The sequence below is a fragment of the Chrysochloris asiatica genome, unplaced genomic scaffold, assembly GCF_000296735.1.
Source record: "Chrysochloris asiatica unplaced genomic scaffold, ChrAsi1.0 scaffold00101, whole genome shotgun sequence".
Lineage (NCBI taxonomy): Eukaryota > Metazoa > Chordata > Mammalia > Afrosoricida > Chrysochloridae > Chrysochloris > Chrysochloris asiatica.
This window is the reverse complement of record NW_006408619.1, coordinates 7467066-7492346: the sequence shown is the minus strand read 5'-3', so window position 1 is coordinate 7492346 and position 25281 is coordinate 7467066. Positions and strand designations below refer to the sequence as shown.

At 46.4% G+C, this 25281-nt stretch overlaps 1 protein-coding gene across 4 annotated transcripts in view; it reads left to right on the top strand.

The window, feature by feature from the left end:
- NTRK3 (neurotrophic tyrosine kinase, receptor, type 3) overlaps window positions 1-25281 on the top strand; it is a 613206-nt gene that overhangs the window by 442651 nt on the left and 145274 nt on the right. The window contains exons 13-14 of one of the 4 annotated variants that reach the window (XM_006867121.1): window positions 6719-6853; window positions 8758-8876. The exons of the other annotated variants lie outside the window; for them this stretch is intronic. Coding sequence (XP_006867183.1) covers window positions 6719-6853; window positions 8758-8876 — 254 coding nt within the window. Of the gene's footprint in view, window positions 1-6718; window positions 6854-8757; window positions 8877-25281 lie in introns of those variants that run through there. 4 annotated transcript variants of the gene reach the window in all.

The window sequence follows — 25281 nt, the reverse complement described above, 5'->3', positions numbered from 1 at the left end:
CATAACAACAATTGTGAGGATGTTTTCAGGACCGGGCAGTGTTTCATTCTGTTGTGCATGAAACCAACTCAACAGTATCTAACAACAACAAAAACATGCTTTTCTGGATGGGAGTCCTGGTGGTGTAGTGGATTATGCATTGGACTGCTAACCACACCGCCAGCTGTCTGAACCCACCAGCCACTCCAAGGAAGAAAGAAGAAGCCGTCTGTCCCGGTAAAGATGAAAGCCTCAGAAACCCAGGAGCAGCTCTTTTCTGTCCTGGGTCACTCCAACCAGTTGGTACTGAATTCATGGCAGTAGGTTTGGTTCGGGTTTATGCTTTTCTTGGATTTCAGATATTTCAAAAATTTGAAAAGAATAAAAATATTAAGAAAGGGGAAAGCACAGTGAATATAAAGACAGGTACTTTTAAGGGCAAGGGGAAGAGTGACTATAAAGGTTTTTGATCCGTTCACCACTCCTCACAATTAAGCAAGTGAAAGAGAGAGCTATATATTGCATAGTCCTTTACATAGTTAATTTTGAAAAGGAGAAATTTTGCCATATTGCTGATTTTACTCCATGGTTTAGGGTATGTTTTCGTTGTAAGAGGCCACTTCATCCATGTCCTAGAGTGGAAGGAATTTCTGTTTATCTGGGATTCACACTGTGCTCCTTTAAACCATGATGGGCTTCTTGTAGTCTTGGTGATGTCAAAGGTGAAGCGTCACAAAAACAAGCAAGCAAAACCCCAGGTATTGTGGAGTTAACTCTGACACATAGTGACCCCATGTGTGTCAGAGTAGACCTATGACCCCATGTGTGTCAGAGTAGACCTATGACCCCATGTGTGTCAGAGTAAAACTGTGACCCGTGTGTGTGTCAGAGTGAAACTGTGACCTGTGTGTGTGTCAAGAGTAAATCTGTGATCCTGTGTGTGTGTCAGAGTAGACCTATGACCCCATGTGTGTCAGAGTAAAACTGTGACCCGTGTGTGTGTCAGAGTGAAACTGTGACCCGTGTGTGTGTCAGAGTAAAACTGTGACCCGTGTGTGTGTCAGGGTGAAACTGACCTGTGTGTGTGTCAGAGTGAAACTGTGACCTGTGTGTGTGTGTCACACTAGAGTTATGACTCCGTGCATGTCAGAATAGAGCTGTCACCCCCCATGTGACAGAATAGAACCATACTCTTCATTGACTGTGACCTTCATGAAAGATTGTCCAACTTTTCTTCCGAGGTGGATTCAAACATAATGCCAACCTTTTGGTTAGTAGCCGAGAGCTTTCTGTATCTGCACCACCTCCCTCTTTGAGCTGTGCCTGCCTCAGGCTGTCAGGGACTCCTTTTGTGTAAGTCTGAGAATCTCTGCTCCCTCCCTGTTGCCTCATAGGAGCGTGGACTCTGTCTCCCTTGATCCCCCTGGAATGTGTTTCTGTGAGCTCCTAGCATGTCTGGGACCTACAGCCTCAGCTCCCTTCCTCCTAGCATCTGGGCACAGCTAGAACCAGACCTGCCTGGTCAAGCTGGCAAGGGTACCCATCCGTTCCTCATCACCTGTCTTCCCTGCACTATCAACGTGCCCTTGCAGGAAGAGGTGCCAGCCGTGCACTCATGTTGGGGTCTCAGTTCAGGACTTTTGACCACAGAGTAGGTAACATAGACACTTCAGTATCACACAGAACCTTTTGTAAAATATTTATTATAGGTAGATGAGAATGGTTAGTGCCATTGAGTCTGTTCCGATTCATCTGGACCTTGTATAGGGTTTCCAGGGAGTGGCTGGTGGGGTGGAGCAGCTGACATTATGGTTAGCAGTCCAGTGCTTATCCTATAGCGCTGCTCCAGGGCTCCAGCATATGGAAATGCCTGAGGTCAAATCATGCCCCAAGAAATTGAACAGCTTTACTAAAATGGCCTGCCACCTGACATTCGACCACCTTTTGTTAAGTGCCTTATATACTGTTAAGTGTCAGGCAATGGGGACATCCCAGTCAGCTGCTGAGATGAGAGCCAGCCCCTCCCTCAGCGGCCACGTTGGGAGAGATTCTTCAGTAAGTTCTCATGCCTGATTGCTGCACACAGGCCGCTTTACCCACAGACTTCAGTTCCTGCCAGTCTTCTCTGTTTGAGGTAGCTTCCCTCTGATATACAAGTTACTTCATAATTGTTAGCCAAGACCAGAGAGCAATTGTTTGGTCATCCTAAGGGCAATCTGAAGCTTGCCGAGATGGTGTTCCCTGGTCCTTACCTTAAGTCTCTAAGTCTAGTGCTGGCTATTTGTTTATTGCAGTATTTTAAGCTCACATGACAAGACAAATTATGCAGGTACCATAAATCAGTGAAGAGGTTGGGTTGAAGGCAACAGGTAATGGTGGAGAGGGGAATATAGCAAACTAGAGAACATTGTTGGTCCCTGACTCAAGGTGGTCTTCTGAGGATGGGGCCATTGTGACTCATAGGCTTTTTGTACTGGCTGATTTTCAGAAGTAGACCCTCAGATCTTTCTTCCTCCTCCATCTTATTCTGAAAGTCCCATACACACGGTCTAAATCAATTGGCTACTAATATGCTCTAACTAAATACTGCTATGTAGAATTGTTGGCCTAGCATTTCCAGAACACTTGATTTTTTTTGAAGGAAGCTAAGGATGGGCTATTTTAAATGTGAAATCACCTACATCTTAAATGTCAGCAACTAAGTAAAAATTGAAAAACACCCCTTTTCCCCCCCAAAGGGGTAAAAACCCATTTGTGCTGAAAAAGAAACATCCATGGGCCATATATTGCCTATGGGTTAAGTCTTCAACCTCAGAATCACAGAGTAAAAGATGTGAGAGTTGTAAACAAGCTAGTGTGTGGCCAGGAGTCTCTGGGTGTAATGATTGTTGTTGCTAAGCGCTGTTGAGTAGGTTCCAACTCATAGCGATCCTGTAAAGGGTTTCCAAGGCGTGGCTGGTGAATTTGAACCACCGACCTTGCTGTTCAAACTGACCTTGTGACCCCGTGTGTGTCAGAGTAGAGTTGGGTTCAGTGCATTAACCCCCAACACCACGCCAGGGCTTCTGGATAGTGATTACCAACAGAAAAGTTGGTGGCTTGAACGCTCCCAGAGGTGCCTGAGAGACAGGTCTGACAGTCCGCTTTAGAAAAGTCAGAGGTCCACTCTGTAAACATGGGGTTACCTTCAGTCAGAACCGACACTATGGCAGCTAACAGTAATGACAACAAAACTCAGCCACCATGCCCATGCCCCAGCCTCTGTTGTGTCGGACTGCAGAAGAAGAAGGAACCCAAACTGAACCGAGCAGGGGCCACCGTAGGAGACTGAGGTATAGAGCAAAGTAGTTCACAACCATAGCCCTGGAGATTCCAGGAATCCTTAGGGACTTTCTTCTCACGCTGCCCAGGCAGGAAATGAAGTGGGGAGCTTTCCTTTTCCATAGTGTACACTTCTGTCCTCTCTTTCACTCCCATGGCCTTGGGAAATGTGGTGGGCCAGAGAACCTGTGGTTGACGCCTTGTCCTCCCAGGGGTGTTCTCAGACCTTCTCCATCCTTGTCATAAGTGTGGCTGTGTTCTGACTCTTTCTACCTCAGAAGATTTGTTTTTTTTTTTCTTTTCTTCCCCAGATGAACTCCCAAATGTAACATCAAAATGAAAGAGAATGTCCAGGCAGAGTTGGGGCTTCCTTCCTAGGAAATCCCAGTGCATGTAGAGTGCACTGTGACTGAGCCGGTTGTCCCAGGACTCGAGAAGGCAGACCATGAAGCCTCCTGAGGAGAGCTTAGAGTGGGGCCTTGCTGCAAGGAAGGAGAGGCAGGGCAGGCGGGCACCTGTCTACCAAGGTAGGGAAGCTGTTAGTGATGGAGACCCCTCCAGCTCCTCAACTGGCGTTTGCAGAAATGATTATACTTACAGCCCTGCTTCCCCGGTGGGCACCCCCACCACTGCCGCCTTCACCCGCCTCTTTCCATAGACACTGGGTTTTCACATGGTGGAAGCCAGGTTTCAGAGTAGTCAATCACAGGGACCTCAACATCACCAAGAACTGAATTCAAATTCAGACTCCCCCACAAAGCAGCTGTGAGAAATTGGTCCTCACTGCCCACTTCATATTAGTGATCCTCAGTTTCCCACATGTAAAATGGAGTTAATACTCTCAACCTTCTTAGGGTGTCAAGGAGTTCCTGGCTGGTGCGAATGGTTACATGCTCAACTGCTAACCCAAAGCTTGGCAGTTCAAATCCTCCCAGAGTTACCTTGGGAGGCAGGCCTGCAGTCTAGAAACTCAGTCATTGTAATGCTGTGGTTGGTATGGTCACTATCACTAACATATCTATCTATCTATCTGGTAGCATAGTGGTTATGAATCGGGCTGTGAACTGCAAGGTCAGCAGTTCGAAACGACCAGCTGTTCCACGGGAGAAAGAGGAGGCTTTCTGCTCCTATAAAGATTTACAGCCTCAGAAACCCTGTACAGGGTCGCTATGGGTCGGACCCGACTCGATGGCACTTAACAACAACAACAACATATATCTTTGGATTCTGGGGTGACTTGGAATATATTTGATGGCAGGATGGTTGTAGCTGGACACTGCTTGGGACTCCTGTACTTGTCCACAGCATGGTTCAAACACATTTCACCTCTTCTTCTCGTCCCTTGGGGGAAATGGAGAGGAGGCTATGCCACCCTAAGAGGTGGACCAGAAAGCAGGTTCCTCCCACCCGATGCCTACTATCCCATCACCCCCTCCTGCTCTCATTCTTTCTCTGGACCAAGCTCTGAATTGCTATGTACCTCAGGTTCCCTATTCATAAACCACGGTGATCTCAGCACCATGTGTACAAGGGGACTTCCAAAAGTATGTGGAAAAATTCCAGTATCTTTTCACTCCACTTTGCCCAGAAACTTCCTGAAGCTCCCTCAGGTTTCCAGTCATCTTGAGTAGAAAGTGCTGCTCTCAGATAGCATTAAGTGTTATTTTGACATAGCAACTTGAAGATGACAGACTAGGACCAGTGAGGATGAAATGTTAGAAAATAATCCAATACTGTTGTGTGTGGTACTGTAACCTGAACTACTTTCTAGAGGTTGTTGTTGTTGTTGTTGTTAACTTTCTAGAGGTAGGTGATACCATTACCATGACAGGTAGCAAAAGGAAGAGGCGGGGCTAGGAAGTGACACCTTTGAGGTTCCAGTGAGCTGAAGGCTTACACAGACAGAATATGCAGGGAAGTCCTTCTCCCTGGAAGGTGCTAGAAAGTTGATGGCTCTGGAATACCAGGGCCAGCATGTGGAAGTGGGGTTGCCATGAAACCCCAGCAAGGGAGGGATGCTTAGAGTTTGCAAGATTGTTGGAGAAACAGATAGGTTTGGGAGTCCAGACCTCTTTTTGTGTTCCAAGGCCATAGGAGTCTGGTCTCTGTCTTGCTGCAGTAAATATTTAAAGGCTTACCCTTGAGGATTTACTCTGCTCTTGGTTCAAGGAGATTGGCTCCAAAGCCACTTTTCCAGTCCTGTGGGTGTTCAACGCCCCCTCTCTCGTTGTCTTTTCCTTCACTACCCTCCTCCCTTCCTAATGGGATCCTAGAGTCTCTGGCTTGCTTCTTAGGAAACATCTACCTCAACAATCCCTGAAGACCAGGCTCTGTTCTGAATTACAGAGGACCTACTTTGTGGTGAACGACTACTAGGGGAGTTGTTACGGGGTGGAAGAAAAGTTAACCATAGGGTTCAGTGGGCTACAAGTGAGCAAGGTCTTCTTTTGAGGTATATTTGCTTCCCTTGAGCCTTGCTGCCACCCTTTGCCCGCTTCTCAATGTCCTTTGTGGCCCTGAGGTCCCCTGCCCTTCTCTCAGTGAATTTTCTGTGGCAGAAAGGAGGAGAGACGAGCTTGGAGCCGTGCCTCCTCACACTGTCAGCCCTCAGCGTCTGTAGTCTTGGAAAGACTCCACCCGGGGAATGAGTTCCAGAGAAAACAAACCTCAGATCCCAGCTCTTATGGGAAAAGGCTCATGTTCACAGAGACAACTTCAGGGACCTTGGCAGAGACTACGGTGGGCTTGGCTTCTGCCTTTAATGGATCCAACGTGGAGCCTTCTAGGGCCTGTGGACACTCACTGCCCAACTTCCAGAGCAGACTTTACTTCAGACGCTATGCTGGTCTCTCTTTTCAGTTTTGGGGAGTCGGTTGCCAGTGAATCAACAGTGTTTGTTGTTCCAACTATGTATACCCTAACTAAGGTGAGAACAATTGGAAGGTGCCCCCTCTCAAGTTCTCATTTTGTGTTCTTGAAAATTAGCTGATTTTCTTCTGTGGAAGCTAAGGAGCCAGAAAGAGTCTTGGGTCCAACAGGGTCATCTCCCAAGCCATGCAAATTACCCTTTCTAGACCTGGAATGGCACCTAGAGTGGTAGGAATGGGTACATTGTCAAGGCGTGAGGAATAGGCATGTTTGGGAAAAGCAGGGGCAGAGTTCTTGATGATAGCAAGTCTTGCTTCCCTGCTTCCGGCTTGCATCAGTTCTTGACTACCACTGTCAAAACGTAGAGCCTAGTGAATAGAGATGGTATTCATTAAATAAATTGGGAGGTAAAGCAATGGGGTATAGGAGCTGGGAACACCTGCATTTCTATGCCGGGCATTGTGCACTTAAGAAAAATACCGCCACCATGTTTTTGCACTTGGGACTCAATACTGACCATTAATTCCCCCATGTCTGCCTCTTCTGCCAGGGGTCTTTTCAAACATAGACAATCATGGAATATTAAACTTGAAGGACAATAGAGATCATGTAGTCCCATCAACTCACTATATATATGAGGAACCCGAGGTCCAGAGTGGGGAGGTGTCTTACCCAAGGTCACATGGTGAATTTTCTCCTTTGACATCTTTATATGCAGTACTGACCCCTCCCCCACCAGTTTTCATTCTAACAATCAGAAGATCCCATCAGATCTCCATATGAGCCAGTGTAGGATTGTTACTAAAATCCCTGAGGCTTAAAGGAGTCTCTTCTGGGAGAGGGAGCTTCTTAAAGCTTAGGTGTGATGGGTCTGGGAGAAGCAAGACTGTGGTAAGGACCATCCCTGTCATTAACTTCTCTGCAGGCTGATGGCCTCCTACCCTCCACCCTCAGTTATGAGAGAGCCATTATCCCAGGTTAGTAGGTTAGCACAGGGAAGTGCTCTTGGAAGTTTATCAATTTGAAACCAAGCTTCCCTCCAAACATGGTGCCAGAGAAGAGGAATGTCCCCTCTATATCACCAATCTGACCCCACCCCTGCAGAGGGAGGAACCTCAACACCCAGGATGCCTCATCTCTGGTTTGATGATCCCATGGAGGAGATGGGCCATTCTCAGTGCAGATACTCTTGTCTCAAATCTCTGCCCTTCACCTCCTCAACATCCAGCTGCCCACTGTTCCCTCCACATGCCTGTATCAACAGTTCCTGGATTACAAACAAGATCAGTTCTGACTGTTTCTTTAAGAATTTGTAGATGAGTCGGAACAAGTGCTCCTAACTGCTTCCTTTAGTACAAGAAAAGGCTCAAAACCTTTTCAATGATTGAAAAACTGCGTATGCAGCAAGTGAAGGGGATCGTGATAAAGAATTTGTTGTGATTTGGAGTTAATTCAATTCTTTCAAAGTGAGGACACATTTGTTGTTGTTTTTAAGTGCCTTCAAGTTGATTCCAACTCATAGGGATCCTGTATTGGGCTTCTGAGGAGAGGCTGGTGAATCTGAGCAGCCCAGCCTCACACCAGGACTCCAGGACAAATTTACAGAACACTAAAGGGCAAGTGGGAGTAGTTCTTATGATGGAAATTTGCAACCCAGGGACTTCCTGTATATAGCTTCTGTTTATACCTCATGGCACACACATACACACCTGGGGTTAAAATAGCAAGAGTTAAAAACATCGACAGTGGAAATAGCAATTTCCTTCAGGGGATTGGATCAGAAACTCCTAAGTCTCTGGACATCCTAATTCTGTCTAGGACTCTGTGGCCAGGAAAGAGGAGGTGAACTGTCGTGGACATCCTCCTTGCTCCTGGCTGCCCATGACCTAGTGGCAACCTCTCTTACGCCTCCAGAATATTTCCATTCCATCAAACACTTGGAATGCTGGGAAGTGCTGAGAGATTGGCCATCGCTTCCTGAACTTTCCACTCATCTGGTGAATAAGGTGACTAGGACAGGTCAATGAAAAAGAGCTCATAGGCTTAGAAGTTTAGTGCCTCCACCTCTGGGATGGTCCAAAGTAGTCTATGGAATGGCAACTTCTAGAATTAAAAACAACCCTTAGATATCCCTAAAGAATGTAAGTTTTCAGAAAGCCCCTTAGCCTTCTAGTGGTCCTAGTATGCACCTCCCTTCTCCCACTTGGTCATCAGCTCATCTTCAGGGGCTCCTTCCCCTCAGAAAGATGGTGCTAGACCAAGACCCTCAAAGATGAGGTAGATTGTCCTCTTCCATCCTGACCCGTATCCCTTCCTCGGCTCAGTGGAGGCAGCAGCAAAAATGGAGTGTTTCCAGTTTCTCTGACCATGCTTGGTTTTAAGTTAATCACCTCCCTCTCTCCTTCCCTGTCGCTGACAATTCATTTGGCTATTTCCAATAGATCTGTATCCCTATCTACAGTTCTTCCCCTTTCCAGCCCCTTCTCTGTTCCCCGCCTAGTTTTGATCTTCTTTGGGGGAGGGGTTTTGGTTTTTACTTTATTTTGCTTTTTTCTGTTCTTCTGTTTTTTTGTTTTTGTTTTTTTATAGGTTTCAGAGAAATTATGTTGAATCCAATAAGCCTTCCCGGACATTCCAAGCCTCTTAACCATGGTATCTATGTTGAGGATGTCAATGTTTATTTCAGCAAAGGACGGCATGGCTTTTAAAACCTCCTTTTAAGCCTCCCTGTTTTGAAGTCACCTTGGTAGGCTGGGCCCTCTGAGAGGTTGGAAGCTCTAGGCATTGTTCTCTTTGGATCCAGGGATGCTAAGTAGAAACTGCATGAGTCTCCGGTACCCTCACACTCTTTACCACAACAAGAAGGTGTTCTTTCCACCACCCGCAGGGCTCTCCCTTCCTCCCAGTCATCACTGTGCTCCTTTGTTTTCGACCTACGAGGAGGCAGCTCCTGCTACCATCTCTAGAGCCAATAAAGAGAATTCAAAACCTGTGCACCAGGAGCCATCTTGTAAACCCACTAGCCATTCTCTAGCTTTCCAAAAACAACCCAAGCACCACAAGAAAGCCTGATGAAGCCCAGCCATACTCCAGCCTCACTTTCCCCGCTTGGATCCCTGGGGTCTTCCCAGCTTTCCCTAGGAGACCATGCTGTCCTCTTAGTGACCTCGTCGCCATGCAGCCTGCAGCTGGGGAAGAGTCACAGGGAGCACCTAAGCGAAGGTGGAGAAGGTGCGGTAAGAGGAGGGGGAGCCAGGCTCAAGTATTGGCATCAGATTAGGTCTCAGAGGAAAGAATGGAAACCAATCATTTTATATATTTTGTTTTGTTTTGTTTTGGTGGAGGAAAATCCTACTGTTTGGGGGGACTCGATTGCTCCCTACTTCCTCCTCTCTCTGGAGCGGCTCACAGTGAGTGCGATACTAGAAAACCCTTTGGAAGGGGACGTTCTCTAGGGCTCCTCCTTGGTCCCTAGATCTGCAGTTCTGACAAGCTTTGGTTGCAGGATGTCTTTCCAGTGAATTTGCCATCCTACTAAGACCACAAGGGACCAAGGGAACCATGTACCAAGGCCTTCCTGATAGCCCATGGCCTCGGGATTGGCTCCCTTTCCCCACTGTCACCTATTCTTGAATCTGAGACTTTCAGAACCCAATGGAATCACCATTTCAAGACCAAGATGAACTGAAGGGGAAGAGAAGGAACAAACATGGCCTTCTCCAGCCTCTGTCATGGTGCCGGTGGACGTGTGCCATCCTGTTCTCTGGTCAATATTTGTGTCTCTTTTGTTTGCATTGACTCATGACTTACTCCATGGCCACCCTCTCCCAAAGAGGGGTTTGTTCCCCCCATGTTCAGTTTGCTCCACTCTGGGGAGAGGAAAGGAGATGACTTTACCCTGTTTCGATAGGAAAGGCACAGTTGTAGAGAATGCCCCAGATTTGCTGACAAGTTGGCTGAGTGGATGGCTGGCTTGGCCCAGCTCCCCCTACTCATAGCACCTCCATTGTCGGAAGTAAGCATAGACTGAACGTTTGAAAGTGGGGAGTGTAGACCAGGAGCCTCCCACTGAGGTGCTGCCGGGGGAAAGTGGTGGCTGTTTTAACCCACTAAATCGTGAGGTGGTGTCACACAGCAATAGATCATGGATGGTTTGCTTCTGGAAACTGTTCCTGGGAATTCAGAGTCCTGTGTGAGGTTTGGCTTTCTGGGTCCTGTTGGATGACGATTCTTCATGACAGGTCCTTAGCCTGATTCTGCAGATGCCTCCTTGGGGTTTGTAGGCACAAGCTTGGGGTTTGTAGGCACAAGGCTTTCCAAGTTCTTGCTCAATACCTGAGGGGGGAGGTAGGGGCTCCCAGACACCTGACTGTTACCTGGTGAGTCAGGTTTTATCTAGGGCCTCCAGTGACAGGTTTATGTAGCCCCTTCCAGCTCCCCCTCATTCTGTTCACCATGGCTTCATGTCAGATTACCACCCCTCTGGGTCCAGGGCCAACTCCAGAGTCCGGCTTTAAGGAGTAAGCTTGAGGATGGTGTTTGTTAATTATTGTAAATCATTACCTCATTTCCAGCCACCCAGGCTCCATCCATCCCAGCATCTTTTATTCTGCCATTTTCCTCACCTTGTGCTATGACATTGGGGCGCTGTGTTTCCACAGAGACGTATAGGAGTGTTCGGTGTATAGTTTCTTAATAAACACTTTATTTTCTAATGAAATGACTGCATCAGACCTCTTATTTGGAACTTTTGGAAAGCACATGAAACGTGTAGCTATTTCAGAGCTACCTACATCTCTCTGGCCCCTGTTTTGTGGTTACTCTTGCAAAGAACTTTCTGAGTCGTGTCCTGTTTGCAGATGTGCTTACAATCTGTTCTATGGGATACCTCAAAATTGGTCGGGTTCCTGTAGTGAGGTGTTCTGTCATCTTACTGAGAAGGAGTTAGAGTCACAGAGCGAATGGGTGATGCATCTAACGTCACACAGCCCAAGACTCTACCTGACGCCAGCACACGGTACTTGGCCCGCAGAGACTCTTGCTTCTTTGGTGGCGAGGGGATTGTTTTGTTGTCTGAGCAACGGAGGTCACAGACAACTACTCTTTAGAAACAATGTGCAAGAAAGTGTAGGAGTAGGGTTGTAAGATCTTTTGTCTTTGGTATGCCAACCAGCCAGTGGAATTCTTCCTCAACCAGGGTGACTTTATGTTTCTCTTGTGGACTTTGGGGAAGTGACTATGGCCAGCTCAAGCATCATTCAGAGGCAGTCACTCTCACACGCACGCATACAAGCACACTTAACAACACACACGTACACAATTAGATGTACACACATATATATACATACGAGGGCAAGTCACAAAGTGTTCTGACTACAGTTCTAGTATGCACGGCTTTATTCCAAGCAACGTGTATTGAAGCATGTCTCTGTGATCAGTGGAGGGCTGCAGACAGACACATCCTCAGTAGTGTGCATGGCTGCATCTCATTAGGGGACCTTCATTAAAAGGCCTAAGAAAACAATGGCTTCTGAAGGGAAACTGCTGAGCCAGTTATTTCAAGGCAGGGGGATCAGGTCAAGAGGTCTGTTAGACTGTTTTTCGGGATCTCAAAGAGGTAGCCATAATAGATTTTCTGGAAGGACACAAGGCAATCACAGGGGCATATTATGAAGAAGTTTTAAGAAGACGTCAAATTCATTGTTGGGAAAAGTTGTAGGAAATTTGGGTTGAAAATTTTTTCCCCATCATAATGATCCTTTGAGGGTAGCTAGAGCTAGCCTATGAGAATTTCACTGGAAAACTTTAGCCCATCTGCCCTACAGCCCTGTTCTTTTCCCTTCAGACTGCTTTTTGCTCCCCAAACTCAAAGAACATTTAAAAGGAACCTAATTTGAGTCCCTCGAGATGTCAGAACTGCTGTTTTGATGTGGTGTTAATCGAAAAATACAGAATTGTTCAGGAAAGTGTTAAAGAGTGGGAAATAGAACTTTCCGATGTATGTAGACCTAAGTAGACGATACGTCAAGAAATCATGGCTTCACATTTGGTGTCTTTGCCTAATAAATGTTTCTGTGATTTCATAGTAATACTTGTGCTTTAAGGTGACCTGAGGTAGGTTGAGGCCTATAATAACCATGGTGGAAGAGACAGATGATAAGGAAGCTGGGAAAAGTTGCTGGGCGCCAAGAACTTTTCAGTTCCTAGGACTGTATTTTCCTTCTAGGTGTTGAAGGCCCAGGGCATTTCCCCCAACATTGAGCCTCTAGGGCAGCCATAACTGACACAAGGAAGACGTGGAGAGCCAAACTCAGTCCCTGAAAGAAGACAAGCTTGGCTTGGCCTCAGCGCAGGGAGACGCAGGAACCAGCTGTAAACTTGCAGCTTCATGACTTTCTGATTCCAATAGAATGTCCGAGTGGTTGTTTTTTTTTTTTTTTTAAATTGACGCTTGTGTTTTGCCCATAGGGGATTCCATTGCAGATGCTCAGAGCTGATACCAGCTAGGAGCCTGTTATTTTTGCTAGCTGCTGTCAGGATGCATCTTGGTTCTGGAGAGCATGACTGGGGGTTGCCGATTCTATACCCTATTTGGGAAGCTAGCTGCATCCTTAAAGTCTTATAGGACGAGGCTGAAATCAGGTGCTGAACCTTCCCAGAGACAGTCCCTGAAGAGGAAGTGAGTCTTTACTCATGTTAGACAACCTGGTCCTGAAACTGGTTGCCAGGCTACCAATATTGGACCAGATGCTCTCCTGTGGAGCATTAATAGTAGTCATGTGATCCAGTAGATAAAGCAACTCCTCTGCTCCAGCAAGATGAGACTCAGGCAGATCATAACTACCTCCAAATCTCACAGCTGGGAGCTGACAGGTGGGCTTGACTTCAGAGAGCTTTCAGCTTTCCTGAAGCTTCATACTTAGGGTAGCCTACCTTCAGCAACTAGAAGGCCACAGTCCTGGGGATGCCACACCCACTCCCAGGAGGAAAAAGTCTTTCTTAAGTCTTTAGGGATGCAGCAGACCCTAACTCCCTTCTACACTCATCTATGCAAGGGGATTTTGAAGGCTCCAAAATAGGAGAGCGGTCATGTGCTTTTTTCACACATTGTGGCAATCAGGGTCCCTGGACGCCCCCAAAGTGTGGTTGGGATTTCCAAATAGACCGATAATGGCATCTCTGATATTAGGTAGAGAGGACTTGTTGAATGAGACCAACCTAGTCCTCAGGATGGTAGGTTTGATTGCCCAGATCCTGTCAGGAATGAGAAGCTTCAGACAGGAAGACAGTGGAAGGAAGATCTTTTTCTGACTGCCTGACACTCACTAGAACTTTCTTCATCCTACCTCTAAGACCTCCTCCCAGAGGGTGGATATTCAGCCCAAGAGGTTCTTACCCAAGGAAAGAACAAATGCTCAACATATTCGATTTAGAAGCCAAGAAGCGGGACTTTGACCTGTCTCTCCCCTCCTGAGTGGGAATTCTCTTCTGTAGCCAAGTTCCCAGAAGCTACATCCTCACCTCCACCTCCCCAGTCACAGGTTTGACCTTAGCCCAGTACTGTGGCTTGGGTTGGCTCAGTTCCCTCCGGTCAATCCCAGGCATTAATAGAGGATCAAGCATCTCAGTGAGAGGGAGAGTTGGAAGCTACAGAGAAACCCCAGGAGTAGGCAGATCACTACAGGACAAGTTGAGTGTTGGGGAGCTTTGGGAAAGCACCAAACATGAATTAGGCAAAGAGCTGGAGCCTTGGTCTCTGCAGTGTTTGCTGACTCTTCTGCACCCACGTTGCTGCCAGGGTAACTCTGCAAGCTGAGGACCAGAGGACAAGAAGGATGGTGGGGGAGGAGGAGTGTCAACACAGCTCCATCTTCTCTGGGAAGGTGAGAAGGACAGAGGAAAACTCTTCAGAAGGACAGTGGCAGAAGCGTTGAGGCAGTGAGAAGGGTTGCTTGTTTGGATCAGGGTTTTCCAGCCAGGGTCTGGAGCGCTCCCTCCTCCCCCTCCTAACCCTTCCACCCTTTTGCTGCTGGCTGTTGTGGGCGAAGCTGTGTGTCGCCTCGCTTTTCCTTGGATAGCTGTGGTTCTGTCAAAGTCCTTTAGCGAGCCTACTGTTAGCCACCACCTACACTTCCCACCCTCCATCTGACAGTGCATTCTGGGAGCCCAGGCAGACTCTTGCTTCGACCCTCCTTGAACTCAAAAGTGAGCTCTCCCAGTGAGAGAGAAGGTGTTGGTTTACTTTCTGGAATGGCTCAGAAATGTCTCCAGAGGCCCAAATCTAGTAGGATTTTCATCAGGGTCCCTCCCACACAGCGCATAAAACTGGCATAAAGTGACCCCAGTTTACCAGCAGGTGAAAGCCCAGCTTGCTCAGGGAGGAGATGTGCATATGGTTGAGACAAAGGGAACTTGTGTAGAGTTTCTCAGTCACTGCCACCTTTACCCAGCAAAACTGTCCTCGATATCCACTAAGGGCAGGGACGACGTGCAGTCTTGTGCCACCCTTACAACCACGCTTTTTAACAAACCAGGTTTAGAGAGGGCCTCCTTAGTGATGTAATTCCTTGTCGATGGCATATGTACAAGTGGTTCAGAAGGAATCTGATCTTGCCACTCCCTTGCTCTTTGGGGACACTTCTTCCCAGGGGTGCACCTGAGAGGACCAGGTGCATTCAGTGCTCAGGTGGCCAAGTGTCTGGGTAGGGATGGTGAGAACTTAGAAGAATGAAGGAAAGATTGGAGGGCGCATGCTCACTTACAGGGCTTCCTGTGAAGGGAGCACAGGTTGTGCATGTGTGGATGGCTCTGATTCCCTGTCAAACATGGCAAGACCAAGGCCATCTGGGTCCAGTGTGGCAAGAAGCATGGAACTCTGGGCTAGGAAAAAAGGCAGGATTACCACATTTTCCAAGAAAGCCAGCTTTGTAGAAAAATTCTGGCTTGAGAGCTTGGATGGGAACTTCAGGCCTGTCAACAGGATGTGTCTGAGGTTGCTACAGCATGGTCCCAAAGGCACCCTGGCCAAGCCAAGCCCCTGAGTGATGCAAACAGTTAACACAAACAACTGCTAACTGAAAGGTTAGAAGTTACAATCCACTCAGAGGTGCCTCAAGAGAAAGTCCTGGTGATTTACTTATGAAAAAATCAGCCTTTGGAAACCCAATGGAGGTCAGTTCTATTCTAAGCCACGTCTTGTTGCCATGAGTGAGAATGAACTCACAGGTGTTGTTTAGCAGATGCCATCTCTGCTACAATCAGGAGCTGCTCAGCTGCTCCATCCCTGATGGAGATGACCCTAACTTCGATGTGGCTGAGGGTGGAGGAAAGGGCATATGGCTGAAGACAAAGATGCGCTATGGCTCTCTGGAGGGCCCCAAACACTGAGCAGGCCTCACTTCACCCATCTCTAAGAGTAGCGTCAAGTGGCTTGTGAAAGTTTGGCAAGGTCATCGTAATCCTTGCTCAGCTTTGGAAGGGTTTGAAGACCAAAGGTCTTTCTCAGTTGCCATCGCTGACTTGTGGCTTCATCCAAGTGAGAGGCATAGAGTGTTCTGTCAGATGCAGAAGTCAGTCACCACCAAGCTTGACTGTGGTAAGTAACACTGGTGGCCTTGGTCAGTGACAGTGACACCCAACTTGTGTTCATGGGTGTCTTCCACACAGTTTTTGCCACCTAGATGCAGTAACCATGACAGCAAAGTGAAGTCTGGTTCTGTCTTTGGGGACCACACTGGACCAAAGTGCTCATTGCCTTTAAAAAGACTTATCCTTCTCTTCCTTTGCCTCCAAGTTCATGTCCTTGTACGAAGGACAAGGACCTTATCCCAAGAACGTGACTTCTTTTTGTTGCTGTCAAGGCTGGCTCAGCCATGCTTCCTTTATAAAGCACTGAAATACCACCTACCTTCCACTCCAAAACTTTAGCTTTGTTGTTTTAAAAATCACATTGGGATGGTCTTTTCTTTGCATGACTTGGCCTAAAGCGATGACATCCTGACCATTACACGGATATCTCAGAGGAGGACGGGGTGTGGTGTGTTGGGGGGTAGAGGTCATGTATGCTGTGTTGTAGGGTAGGGCAAGCAGAGTCTATATGGCCCAGTCTTAAGCAGCTGCATGGACTGAGGGACATATTTGCTTCACACAGTCAGGTTCTTAGGGGTGTTAGGAGCACTTGGCATGGAGAGCCCTTGAGCTTAAGCTGAGCAGATATGCCTCGGTGACACAGGAGACCACTGAACCTGCAGAGGATCTCGGTTCTAGATGCTCTCAGCATTGGCTGTACAAGCAGGATCCAAGATCTGCCTTCCTGTTCCCAAGGTCAAGACAAGGTGAAGTTCTAAACTCTATGTACTGCTGACCAGCCAATGAAGGTGCCTCTCCTAGGACTCTCCTGAATACAATCGTATCAAGAAGGAACATTCCAGAATATAGGCGAGATGCTAATTAAGTCAAGCCTATGTGTTGTCAACATACCACACTCTCAATTTCCCTTTGGTATTAATTATGAGAGAAAGCCTGAGAGAGAGTTTATCTCAAAACAACTTTTATCATGACTTGGGATCAGTGACCCTCTCTGGTAGCGGCCATGGGAGGACCACAGCTCTGAACGTAGGCCTTTCATTTCAGAGGGAAAAGATGTAGAGCTGGCCAGGGAGCGCCCAAATCTGTTCTTTCCCACAGTCAGTGGGGAGTAGGGGAGGAACCACCAATATAGAATATGTTTGGAAAATGTTTTCCATGGGAGGGTTTAAATTTTGAGGCTATGTTTACAGTGACTCATGGAATCGTTCAATCTTTATGGCTGTCAGTTTGGCCCTTCTTCCTGCCATAACAGGCAATTTCTAAGCAGTGCCTTTAATACCAAAGAACCAACTGGTCAATAAAACCAGAACAGTCCCATGGTACATTTGCAGAACAGTATTTTTGGATAGCTTAATGATTTTAATGGATCAACCACTGAAAGATCTGTTGGTGCACTTGAGTTGATTTGTTTTGGGGGCAAAACTTTGGTCTCTACAATCTGGTTCGTTCTTCATTTGAAATCTCAAACTTGCTGAAAACTCTTTTTTCTCATATATGAATTATTCAATGAATGACGTTGTGAGGATCAAGTGCACCTCCCCTTTTTACTGATTACAGCAAGGGTTCCCTTTCGGCGCACGGGGTGCTAAAGGGACCCTCAGATAACTTGGGAGAATGTTGCCTGGTATCACCACCTCTACTAGAATCATGGGCACAGCTCGTAACATGAAATGTTGGTGGTTCAAGTCAACCCAAAAGTGGCTCAATATTTCCAAAAATCCATCCCCTGAGAGCTCTATGGAGCACACGCCTATTCTGATGTACAGGGGCTCACCTTGAATCTAAGCCAACTTGATGCCAACTGAAAATGATGATAGAATCACAATGATCATTAAGACAAGGAAGGATCTGAGAAATCCTGCCATACACAAGCCAGTTTCATCCCACCACCTGCAAAACCAAAGTGCCATAGAACTTGCTTTTCCTAACACCTATCATTTTTGACGGCACGGTATGGCCATACGTTTCTGAAAAAGAACCATACAGAAGATAACCACCCACCCACCTTCACATGCCAAGAACACCACCCTCTAGTCCCTCTCCCCTGCTGTAGGCTCGGTCCCTGACTTCTACAGTCTGCTTTGAAGAGTCAGAAAAGTTTCTGAGCACTGTTGGGTAGGTGCTCTTGGGAAGAGCAGAAAGCCTTCACGGGGGTAGCTCAGAAGCAATGGTAAGTCGTTTGATATACGAATTGGACTCTTCGACACTAAACACAGCCTTCCCTGATTGGTGGAAGTGTTACCATCTAGTGGTAGCACACAGCAATGAAGACTCGGATCCCAGTCTCAGGACTACCACTAGCGAAGTGACTTGGGGTAAGTCACCTTTCCTTGTTCCACAATGCGTCTGAGTAGTACCATGCTTGGTGATGCCCATGTAAAGACCCTTGGCAGGTGCCCTCCCAAATGCTTTGTCCCCTAGTGGAAGGTGACTTTTGGGTTTGGGTCCTTCTCTTTCTGCTGTGGTACGTGTTGGTGTATCAGGTGGAAAGAGTGACCTTTGCCCCACCCCAAGGGTTAGGAAGCTTGAAAGCAAGGGCAAGGCAGTCAAATGGGAGAGGAATGTGTGGGTGCTCATTCAGGTAGGGGTTGATGGGTTCTCTGGATAAAGAAGGAAACAGATGCTTGGGGGTTAACAGCCCCTCTGTCACAGTTGGGCAGGGCCAAGTGGGAGCTCTCGGCAAGATTTTCCGACTTTGATCTCAAGAAGTCAGCTCTGCCTAACTAATAGTCTGAAATGTCAAAGAGTAAATGTTAAAGCTTGAGGGGTAGCTCTCCAGGGAGGTGCCTGGGCTGGCTAGGGAGGGCGAGGGGAGGGAGAGAGGGACACAACAGAACCCTTCACATAAAGATTCCAACTCGGGGTTGTGCTATTTAAGGGGGAAAGATGGAGTTATGGAGTACACTTAAGATGGAAGCAGACTGCAGAGGATGGGCCAGGCTTAGGCGGAAGTTCACATTCCACTGCAGCTGCGCCAACCTTGAACTGATAAAACCTACCTTGTTGGTATCGTGCTGTTGCCCTCCCCCTGTGTGATAATTATTTTAATTGAGAAAAGTCCTGTCCTGTGACACGGGGAGCTGGGAACACCGCGCCTAGAAATCACTGCTGCAAACAGGAGAAGTCCTCGTTCCTTCATCAAGTCCTCCACGCCCATCGGTTTCCAGCACAAGGCGTCTTCCAACAAGGGCCCAGGGACCGCTGCTTCAGTATGCGTGGGGAGCATCTTGGTTTGGGGCCTTGTCACCAACTTGCCGTGTTGATATTGCTGTTGTTGTTAAAGTGCCATCAAGTCAGTTCTGACCCACAGCAACCCTGTGTAGGGTTTCTGAGGAGCAGCAGATGGTGGATTTGAACCACTGACCTTGCGGTTCAAACCAACCTTGTGGGCCAGTGCTTACCCTACTGTTTCACACCAGGACTCCATGCTGATCTGGGAAGGTAGGATTCAGCTATTGCTGATTTAGCTGATGTTTCTTAACTTTGTCCTCCTACCCATGCACACGCACTATATGGACGCTATTTCTTTCCCAAGAACTGAGGTGTTTGGAGAGAGCGCCCAGGAGAGGCACGGGACACTTGACTCCATATCTCCAATGAAACAATTGAAAGGCAAATGTTGTTCTGGGAAGGTGGAATTTATCTCTCAGTTGCTCCATCTGAGATATGGAGTCAAGTGTCACGTGCCTCTTGTAGGCGTTCGGACATACCTGTGTTTAAAACACCTCAGTCCTTGGGAGAGAAATAGCGTCCATACATAGATTCTGTGTCGGCGGAGGGGTGGGGAAGAGAGGAGAGTAAAGAAACCCAATGAATCAGGTGTGGCCAAAAGACTAGTTTTAAATCTGGAGGGAATGGGGTCTATAGCTTGGTCATGGATGTCCTTTAGAAGTTTTTTTTAAAAAACACTTCTGGTTGAAAATTGTGCCATGATTATAAAGCAGCCACACCCAACCCAGCCCACTGCAGTGTGGTGAATCCCAACTCAGCACCTCACAGGCCTTCTGAGACTCTCAATCTCTACGGGAACAGGGAGCCGCTGGTGTGTTTGTGCTACTGACCTTGTAGTCAGCAGTCCAGTGCTTATCCTACAGCACCAGTTACAGCAGAGTAGTTGGAATCCACTGATAACCCCAAACCTTGAAGACGAAAGTATTAAAATCTTTGCATTCTCACGTGCCCCTCTCTGCCACCCTCCCTCTGGCTTTTCCTGCACACTTTCCACAGTCTTAACTGTTGTTGGATGTCCTCTAGCTGGCTCGAATGTATAGTGACCCTGCATAGGATTTCTAAGGCTGTAAATCTTTGTGGGAGCAGAAAACCTCATCTTTTTCCCTTGGAGCACCTGGTGGGCTGGAACCAGCAATCTTGTGGTTGGCAGTCCAGTGCTTATCCTACAGAGCCACTGTACTCTGTATATCCTCAGGGATGCTAACAAATGAAGCCCAGTTTGATTAGTTTGGGGTTGGCAAGGTGAGATTAGTCAAAGTGCAAATCAGCTCATCAATACATCTTTAAACAATCAATACTGAATTTACTATGTATTACTTTTACTGAGAATATTAATGCTTTTGCTTGTCTCTGGACCTGGTTTTGGTTTTTTTTTTACCCCCACCTTGAGGAATGTAGAGAACATTTTGAAGATAAAATGTCACAGTGACTCTCCTATTACAAAAAAAAAAAACCCTCAGAAAATATACTTATTTTTATACTTGGGAACTTACACTACCTTCCAGAATGATCTTTCAAGTGCTTTTCCTCCGCTCTCTGTTCTGTGATACCGAGCTGTGAATAACATTGTTGTCGAGCAGTGCATCTTTAAGTTTTTGGACTTTAGATTCCTTTAAACTCTTGGAAATGACTGAGGACCCAAGTAGGTCTTGTTTATATGGGATATATTGGTATTATGTTGAATGTATTTGAAATGAAAAATGAGGAAATTGTGCAAAACACGATCGATCACTCGCACACATTCCTTCAGAAAGGGTGTCATCACACATCATGACCCCATTAGAAGCCTCCATCCGTGTGTGTGAGAGGGCACAACTGAACAGTACGTGTACCACCTTAATATTATGAAAAGACCCACATCCCTGAGAGTGTCTCTGGGCCACCAGGGGTTCACTGCTCTCAGTAAAACAGGCACAAGAAAATTCTGAAACCAAGTGTGGGTCTGCTGGCTACCCGTGTCTGTCAGAATCTCATTTGTTCCTGCAAAAATGACCATGGGGTATCAACTCACACCAAACTAGATGTGATCTTATGTGCTCAGTGGCTGAAAATATGGGAAATATGTTAGGAGGACTTCCTTTCTAATAGGGAGGGCTGAGCAGTGGATGCTTGCGTGCTCTGCAGAAGGAATGTGGGCTTGATGGAGAAATTAGCATCAACTGATCCAAGAGATTCAGCATGAATGGAGTTTGCAAAAACACAGTGGGCGTGCGCAAGAGGAGTGAATGACGGGAGATAAAGAGAATTCAAGATCAGCTCCTCACAGGTCAGACATTCCATCCTGTCAGAACCTTCATTATACATCACATGTGCATTGGCTTAAGGAACATGTGAGGCTCGGAGCATTCTAACCAGGCCCCCAGTTATTGTTAAGTGCCATCTAGTTGGTTCTGACTCACATCGACTCTGTATAGGATTTCCATGGAGCAGATGGTGAGTTTGAATAACTGGCCTTGCGGTTCAAACCAACCTTGAGGTCCGGTGCTTATTATCCTAAGGTGCTACATCAGGACTCCCCAGAGGAGTGTTTGTTTTAGGAGCGCCTTCTCCTCCCTCATTCTACTAATCGTGGTAGCTTTGGTGGACATTGATTGGATTATGAAATGAGCTGTGCCTTAGGACTGCTCCCCATGTTGACTCTGGATAGCACCTGAACACCATCTAACAAAGGAAGCATCTGATTTGATGTCTTCTGTGTTTGGCAATCGGTGTTCAGAGCTCTTCTTCATTGTTCATGTCCCAGGGAGCGAGAACCGCTCTGAGCTGGTTTTGAGGGGCTCTTTGTCTCTGATTTGTCAGTCTTCATCAGGAAAATAGGGACTTTTCAGAATGCCCCTGGGATCACGAGAGGATGTGGTTCATTGATTTATCCTTCAAACACGGACTAGCTGTCTGCTCTGTACCCTGCTCACTGCTATGACGTACAATAATCGTACAACTTGCCCTCAAGAGCTTCCTAGTCAGGTGCGGTGGTTCTCAACTGAAAATCATCTTGCCCTTTGGGACATTTGCCAATGTCCCAAATGTGGGGTACATTTTTGGTTGTCACATCTTGAAAATACTTGCTATGACAACCTCTTGCAACAAAGAACCAGTTTGTAAAAAATGTCAGTAATAGGCTGGACCTCACACCTGACTACTTAGGACGATCAAGATTATATTAACCTAAGATTTGGGTAGGAGGGACCCCACATTTTCCAGAACCTGGCTATTTACTCCTTCAGCTTTCTGGAATCCGAGGACCTTGGGAAGTGACAACCTGAAGCCTGTGCCCCATCCTTTACCTCCTTCTAAACCTGGTTCAGTTGCTCAAACCAGAATCCCTTATCAAGATGGCCCCGAGCCTGCCTCTATGAGTGTACAGACCTCTTGGCTGGCCCATCCACCAATGATGACCTTCGGTAAGAGGGCAGAATAGAGAAAGGACACCTACTTGTCAAACTCAGTTCTTGAAAATACTGAATTGCGATATCTATTTGCAGCTGTATAAATAGAAACGGCACTTCAGGGAAAACCCACAATCAGGAGGATCAGTCAGTGTTGATGTAAACCTTCTGTCGTTTAGAAAGATGTCAGTCTCCTTGAGCTTTGGAAAGCTTGATCCCCTTGCCACACAGTTAAATATCACTGTTCTTTAGAAACTCAGGCGCGAGGTGGCCATTCTTCCTGCTGAATCATCTCCATGCTTGGCAGTGTTCACACTGTGCTGTGTCCTTTGCAGGTTACCATGGAGACTGATGATGAGGTCTCCACCAATGATTCTTACTCATCGGGGCTCTGCAGCATTCTGGATGCTGTGACCCGCATTCTGCAGGAGAGAGAGGGGTGGTCCCCTCACCTCCTGCATCTGTGGACTGTTGTGAGGCAATCTTCTGTAACAGAGAGGTAAAGACTCTGGAGAAATTGAATGGGAAGGGGTTTTTTCCTCCTTTAATAACATAGTGCTTTTTTCTGATTACAAAAGTAATTTATATTCACAGTAGAAATTTGGTGAAATACAGAAAAGCGCACAAACACATAAATTACCCACCGTCCTGTCATCCAGAGACAACACTGTTAACATTTCAGCTTTTTGCCTTCTAATCTTTTTGATGGGCTTATTTCATTATGTAACAAAATCAGATCATTCTACGGCACACGCACATTGCTCATTGTTTTGATCCTTTTTTACAAGATTGCTTGCATGTGCTTTTGAACTAGTCTTTTACAACATTTAGGACGTTTATATGTTATTGTTGTTAAGTGACATCGAGTCGATTCCTACCCATAGCGACCCTGTATAGGGTTTCCAAAGAGTGACTGGCTGAACCGCCAACCTTGCAACTCAAACGACTGCAGTCTGGCGCATTGATCCACAGCACCACAGGACGTTTGTATAGATACCATATAAACATGTTTCAAAAATGCACGCACACACATACACAAAGATTTGTGCATGAGTGTTTGTAGCTGTATTTTTTTTAATAGCCAAAAAGTGTGGAAGCAACCCAAATATCCATCATTTGGTGACTGGATAGGCAAATGTAGTAAATGCATATAATGGGATACTAATCAACACTAAAAAGGAATAAGGTACTGATGCATGCTGGAACCTCACTAACATAATTTTGAGTGAAAGAAGCCAACAAAAAGGACAAATATTATATGATGACATTATAGGAGATGCCCACAGATGCAACTCTGAAAAGACAGGAAGTTAGATTCATGGTTGCCTAGGGCTGGAATTGGGAATGAGTATTAATATAGTGCTTGTTGCATAACTTGATAAATTTACTAAAAACCATTGAGTTGCATATTAAAATTGGGTAATTGAATGATACCTGTATTATATGTATATATTATGCCCTAATAAAAAAAAATATATATATAAGTGGTGGTGGTGGTTATGTGCTGTGGAGTCACCTCTGAGTCATTGTGACCCTGTATAGGGTTTCTGAGGCTGTAAATCTTTATGGAAGCAGCTGGTAGTTTTGACCTTGAGGTTACCAGCCCAACTCATAACCACTACGAGCTCTCTCTCTATATATATATATATTAGATATAGATATTAATATATAGATATAAAACACTCTGGTATGGCTGGCTCATTAGCCTTGGGATAAGCAGTTGACCTCAAGGTTGGTTTGAGCTACAAGAATGTCGGTGGTTCAAACTCACCAGCTGCTCCTCAGAAACCCTGTACAGGGCTGCTATGAGTCAGAACTAACTTGACAGCACTTAAAAAATAACAGCATATATGGGTCCTGGTGTGGCACTGAACAACTGATTGCAAAGTCAGAGGTTCAAACCCACCTTTGAAACTTTTTCTATAGGGTCACTATGAGTCAAAACTGACTTGATTGGCATTTAACAACAACATATATATATATATATATGTTTTTGTTGCTCAGTGCCATCCAGTTGATTCCGACCCATAGTCCCCCTGTATAGGCTTTCAGAGGAGCAGCTGGTGAGTTTGAACCACCGACCTTGTGGTTTCAGTACTGACCCATAGCAACTCAATGCAATATAGAACAAAACAATGCCCAGTCCTGGGCCAACCTCACAATCATTGCTACTCCTGAGCCCATTGCTGCTGCCACTGTGCCAATCCATCTCACTAGAGGTCTTCCTCTTTTTCGCCTACCCTCCACTCTACCAAACATGATATCTTTCTCCAGGATTTATCTGCTCCCTCCAAGATTTAAAGCCTCAGATATATATGCTGTAGTCTGTCAACTCAGTTCCTGCTCAGAGAGACGTGGTATAGGGTTTCCAGGGAGCAGCTGGTGTGGCACTGTAGGGTCAAACTGAACTGTGAGCCACGAGGCTGGTGGTCCTGGTGTTACGTGGTAGGATCAACGCTGGGCTGCAAATGACAAGATTGGTGGCTCAAACCCACCAGTTGCTCCTTGAAAACTCTATACAGGGTCGCTATAAGTCAGAATTGACTCAATGGCACTTAAACACTAACAAAACAAATATATATGTGTGTTGTTAAATGCCGTTGAGTCGGTTCCGACCCATAGTATAGGGTTTCTGAGGTGCAGCTGGTGAGCTTGAACAACCAACCTTAAAAGTACCACACCAGGTCTTAATCTCTCTCTCTCTCTCTCTCTCTCTCTGGTAGCATAGTGATTACGAATCGGGCTGCAAGCTGCAAGCTCAGCAGTTCGAAACTACCAGTGGTTCCGAGGGAGAAAGATGAGGTGATCTGCTCCTGCAAAGATTTACAACCTCGGAAACCCTTTACAGGGTTGCTATGAGTTGGAACCGACTGCACGGCACATAACAACAGCAACAAATATATATATA